The sequence below is a fragment of the Myotis davidii genome, unplaced genomic scaffold, assembly GCF_000327345.1.
Source record: "Myotis davidii unplaced genomic scaffold, ASM32734v1 scaffold555, whole genome shotgun sequence".
NCBI classification, from domain to species: Eukaryota; Metazoa; Chordata; class Mammalia; order Chiroptera; family Vespertilionidae; genus Myotis; species Myotis davidii.
The window spans coordinates 1,658,944-1,664,846 of record NW_006286315.1 but is presented as its reverse complement, the minus strand read 5'-3'; the positions used below and the strand labels follow the sequence as shown (position 1 = coordinate 1,664,846).

Genomic DNA, 5,903 nt, shown 5'->3' with positions numbered 1-5,903 from the left:
CACGCGCAGCCGGCAGCTCCGCTCCACCACGTGCACCGCGCCATCGGCGCTGCGGGACTCGAACACGACCTCGCTGCCCAGGAAGACAGGGATCTGCGGGCAGGTCGGGAAGCGCTTCTCGTAGGCCTGGGGGTAGAGGGCGGTGAGTGCGAGGGGGTGGCCCAGGTCCGCGGGGCACAGCCCTCCTCCTGCCCTGGCTGGATGGCTCTCATTGCTCATTGAACAGACGGCTCTGGGGAGTGAGAACATTCCTGGCCCCTGGGAAGCGTGGCCACTGCTGTTTTACCAACATCACTGTCCACACAGCGACCTGGCAGATCACTCTTTGGATTTACATTTGAGCTTTTGCCCTTAGAAGAAAGAGTGGGCTTGCCTGGGACACTTTAAAAGAAAGCATCTTTCAGAGGGGAAAAAATGGACAAATTCCAACACTCTTCATGGTAAAAGCTCAACAAGCGAGGGAGAGGGGCACGCCCTCAACCTGATAAAGTGCATCTACAGAAAGCACCGCGGACCCCACACTCAATGGTGACAGACTGAATCCTTCCGCCTCGGGGCAGGAGCAAGGCAAGGAAGGCTGCCTGCTCCTGCTGCTTCTATTCAACCTCCTGGAGGTTGGAGCCAGAGCAGGTAGCTAGGCAACTAAAAGAAAGAAAAGGCATCCGGATTGGAAGGGGAGAGTCTGCCAGTTTGGGAAGTTCCAGAGTCCGAGCCAGTCAGAGCCACTGGAGGGCGTGTGAGCACTCGTGGCTGGCGGCATTCAAGCAGGGTCTGCTCCAGGCGCCTGTCACAGCCCACATGCCCTGGAATCAGAATCAAAGCGAGCTCCAAATATAGTGCCGGCATCTGAGGACACACTTCCACCCCCATCCCTCCCAGCGGAAAGGCGCACCCACACAGCTCAGATTGACAGAGACAGGAGGAGAGGGGATGGACACGTGCCTGGTGCCCTTGGTGTTATCCCAGCCCCACAGGCCAGCCCAGCCCAGCTGTCCTCCGTCAGGGTCAGGAGGATGGGGCTGCCTCCTACCATTTGTCAAATCTGGTTGCTTTGTACAAACACGCCAGCCACCAGCGTTGGAAGAGGCATGCTGATCCCGGGGGAAAGTGCACCATGGGGCTCCCAGACAGGGGTCCGGACTCTGAGGGCTGGCAAGGGAGGACCCTGAACGCTCTTGCAAAGGAAGACATTTCCCCACTGAGGAGGGAGCCTTGCTCTCTCTCAGTCTGTGTTCTCATCTGGAAAATGTGTACCAAGCTTGTCTCCCAGAAGACAAAACCAGGTTGATTAGCTCATGCGGAGCCTGGCACATCACAGGCACCCAGCGTTTTCCTTCTCCAGACAACAAGACTCGAATGGTGGCACAGTACAGGTTTGCCAGAACAGAACACAGCTCCTTCCCAGCCCTTTCAGGGGGCTCTGCCGGCACAGATGCAGGGGGGAGGCAGGGAGGCCAGCCGCGCCCCACCTCTGTAATGGGCAGACAGATGCTGGCATGTTTTGAAAGTATAAGGAGGAAAAGGGGTACATGTTTCAGAATTGGTCAGGCTCAGTTGAGTCTCTTCTACTTTCTCACTGGGTGACCTTGGGCAAGTCACTTGCCCTCTCTGAGACTCTGTTTCCTCATCTGTAATGTGAGGACCTTACAGATTGTGTCTCAGAGTCGTTGGCACTCATCGAGCCCTGACTGCTGTTCCAGCTGGGTGTATTCTTCCATTTAATCCTCTGCATGGCATCCTCATTTGACAATGAGGAAACTGGAGCCCAGAGAGGCTAAGTAACTTACCCAAGGTCACACAGTGCAAAATGGTGAACCCAGATTTGAATCCCGGGCTGGCTCGGCTTTCACTCCCTCAGGAACCCCCTTGCTCAGCAGCAGGGAGTGTTCTCCCAGGAAACTTGGAAACAGAGCCAGGCTTTGCCCCCTGGGCATATACTCCTTTCCCTCCTTATACTCCTAAAACATGCCAGCATCTGTCTACCCGTTATAGATGTGAGGCCTCGCCAGCTGCTCTGGCTCCCTCCTGCATTTGTGCCAGCAGAGCACTTCGAATGGGCTGGGAAGGACCTGTGTTCTGTTCTCCCAAACCTGTGCTGTGGTCATAATTTCATTCTCCACTCTCAGTCATTCAACTCTTGCCAGGCAGTGGCCACACTGCCCCTGAGCTTCTCTACTTCCACTGATTGCTCATCAGTCTCTCTCCTGTTCCCCAGATGAAAGGACATCCTTAGAACAGGCCTGGACGCCCAGACCAGATCCCACACTCCATACTGTGGCCTGCCAGGCCCTGGGAGATCTGTCCCACCAGCCCACCTCCCGCCCCAGCCTGCTTCACTCTGCCCTAGTCACGCCAGCCAGCCTCACTGTTTCTAGAACACACTGTTATGGGCTGAATTGTGCACCCACATCGAACAAAGCTCATGTGTGGAAGACCTAACCCCCAGGACCTCTGAATGTGACCTTATCTGGAAGCAGGGTTGTTGCAGGTGTAATTGGATAAGATGAGGTCATACTGGAGAGGGTGGGCGCTAATCCAATATGACTGGTGTCCTTATAAAAGGGGAATGTGGACACAGACACACACACACACACACACACACACAGGGACGCCACGTGAAGATGAAGGCCCTGATCGGGGTGATTCCTCTACAAGCCAGAAATACCAGGGATTACCAGCAACACGAGAAGCCAGGAGAGAGGCTGGAACAGCATGTCCTTCACAGCCCTCTGAAGGAACCAACTCTGCCGACACCTTGATCCTAGACTTCTAGCCCCCCGACTGTGAGATAACAAGTTTCTGCTGTTTAAGCCCCCAGTTTGTGGAATTTCGCTGTGTCAGCCACAGGAAGCAGCTTGTTCCTGCCCAGGGCCTTTGCACTAGCTGTTTCCCCTGCTTGGAACACTGGTCAATTCACTTGACAGTGAACGGGGAGGGGGACAAGCCACTGGGGCTCCCAGGTGGTAGGAGACCAGCATAAGGAGTGAGGAGATGCCAGGCTTCAGGGACTTGTCTGTATCCCCCTCCTCCCCCCACAAGGCTGCCTCCTTCCCTGTTCATTTACTGGATAGCCCTTATGGCACCTTTTAACCACACATACTACTCACTTGCATATACGAGCCAAAGGCCTGGGCTGCGTGCTTTTCAGCACGCGGACCTCACACCCGCATCATCTCAGTTCTTGGCACACACTAGGGGCTCAAAGAAATGCCAACGAGCAAAGAAAGAAATAACATAAACTTCTTACCGAAGTCCCCACTTGCCCGAGAGAGATGTTGGTGGGGAATGATGGGCCACAGCTCAGCGCACGCAGCCAGCTGAGGGCACTGAGCGTCACTGGCTAACTTCCTGTCATAACAAGCCTCTTGTTAGAAGAGCCCCATCTGGAGCCCCCAGATAACAGTGGGGAGGCATGGGGGCTGATCAGCAGTGGAGAGGCGCTTGGGCACAGCTTACCCTGCCTGTGCAAGGGAAGGCGCTGCCTTCTTCAAATAAGCAGTGGCTGCTCCAACGACAGAGCCGCCGCCTTAGGCCTTGGGGGCTCCCAGAGCTCAGGCTCCGTCTGGAAGGCAGGGGCCCCGAAATAAGGAGTCAGTCCATCCTCGGGCCAGTGCTCCAGTACCAGAGGGCTGTCAGCTGGGGTGTGGGGTCCAGTGTCTGACACTGTTGTGACTGACATTTACAAAATACTAACTGCATCATTTCATCCTCACAATGCCCTGCCCGGCGGGACCATCTGTAAAGTGGACCCTCCCATGAGCGCTCACAGTACCTGTTTTCTTCCTCTGAGAGTCACTGCTGCTGAAGTGAGAAGTATTCAGACCCCAGCAGTGGGCTTGCTCACCTCTGAATCCCTGGTGCTTTTTGTTTGTTTGTTTGCTTGTTTGGTTTTTTGTTGTAAATCCTCACCCAAGGATATTTTTCCATTGATTTTTAGGGAGAGTGGAAAAGAGAGGGAAAGACAGGGAGAAACAATTATGTGAGAGAAACACATCCATATGTTGCCTCCTGCACACGCCTCAACCAGGGTCTTGGCTGGGGAGGAGCCTGCAACCAAGAAACGCGCCCTTGACCAGAATTGAACCCAGGACCCTTTGGTCTGCAGGCCAACACTCTATCCACTGAGCAAAACCGCTCAGTCGCTAAGGCAATCCCTGGTGCTTTGAAAAACACCTAGCTCATAGCTGACATTCAATAGACATTTACATGATGAATGAGTGAATGAGTCGGTAAGGCCTTGGACTCTGGGGCTTGGGTTCAAATCTCTGCTCGGCCTCTGACCAGCTCTGTGGCCACACAAACAAGTCATCAAGCTCTCAGTTCCTCAGTTCCTTCATTTGTTAAAAGGAGAATAAGAAAAGCGTCGACCTTGCTGAGTTGTCCAGGCAAATAAAAGAGTCTGTTTTGGTAAGGGGCTGAGAACAGAGTCTGGCACATGGTTCATTCTAAATAAGCATTTGTTAAATAAATTTAAATTTTTAAAAAGAGCGAGAGTCTATAAAGTACAGGAAAGCTATTTCTGCTAATCACTTGACAGCTGCTCCCTCCTCCTCCCTCCTTCCTTCCTGCTCTTCCTCATGCAAATTCAAATGAAGCTGGAAGCAATAACCCAAACCTTTCACGAAAAATGTGGAAAAATACCCAAATTCTACCCAATACGCCACCTTCCTCTCATGCTACAGGCTGGATTCGGGGCACTGACCACCCTGTGGCCACCTCAAGAGCCTTCCTTGCCCACCCGCCAGCTTTCCCTGCAAGCCTGGGAGGCCCCAGGACAGAGAAGTATCAATCCTTTGGTGCCCCCAACTCTTCTTTTTAAATTGAGATGTGATTCTCATACCATAAAATGCCCCCTTTTAAAGTGTACAATGCAGTGGGATTTACAAAATGCTAACTGCATCATTTCATCCTCACAATGCCCTGATGAGATGGGAGCCCTTGCTTCCCCATTTTACAGCTGAGCAAGTTGAGGCTTGGGAGGACATTGCACTGTCGCTGGAAGTGGCAGGATTGGAGCCAGGGCCGGCTGACCCAGACCAAGCCCTGAACCACCCTGTCCTGCCTCTAGGACATGACAAATGTGGGTGGTTTGGAGATGCTGAGTCCCACTGACCTACACCCACAGATCAAGGGCCCTTTGCCTTGGGCACATCACAGGGTCGAAGAGTTCACAGGCCCCAATCTGTGTTGGAAACCAGCTCACTCGGCGAGTGTTGTCCCTGCCTAAGAGCCTCAGATGCTGACTGCTGTCCCCACAAATCAGGCCCGGGCTTCTCCCTGATGGACAAACACATGGTCTAGGCCCCTATGGGACACAAGGCAGCAGAGGATTAAGTTACAGCCCTTCCGCCAGGCGGTTGGGAAGGGACACCCACGCCTGCCAGCTGAGAAAGGAAGCTGATCCAAGGCCGAGAACCCACTCCTGGGGCCTCAGCTGTGGCAGGCAGAGGCTGATGAAAACTTCCACTGAATGTCTCCCATAGGCCCCCCCTCCACGTGGACACACTTAGCATGTGGAGATGGGGGCTGGCGTTAGACAGCCCTGGACTCCTCGCTGAGCTGGATGACCTTGAGCACAGCAGGTCCCTTCTCCCCGGCGGGACCATCTGTAAAGTGGACCCTCCCATGAGCGCTCACAGTACCTGTTTTCTTCCTCTGAGAGTCACTGCTGCTGAAGTGAGAAGTATTCAGACCCCAGCAGTGGGCTTGCTCACCTCTGAATCCCTGGTGCTTTTTGTTTGTTTGTTTGCTTGTTTGGTTTTTTGTTGTAAATCCTCACCCAAGGATATTTTTCCATTGATTTTTAGGGAGAGTGGAAAAGAGAGGGAAAGACAGGGAGAAACAATTATGTGAGAGAAACACATCCATTGGTTGCCTCCTGCACACGCCTCAACCAGGGTCTT

The 5,903-nt window shown here is 53.5% G+C and overlaps 1 protein-coding gene across 1 annotated transcript in view; it reads right to left on the bottom strand.

Moving 5' to 3' along the window:
• Nucleotides 1-5,903, bottom strand: part of SEC14L5 (SEC14 like lipid binding 5) — a 43,414-nt gene that overhangs the window by 23,452 nt on the left and 14,059 nt on the right. The window contains exon 3 of the mRNA XM_006757934.2: nucleotides 4-126. Within this exon, the coding sequence (XP_006757997.1) occupies nucleotides 4-126 (123 nt within the window). The remainder of the gene's footprint in view (nucleotides 1-3; nucleotides 127-5,903) is intronic.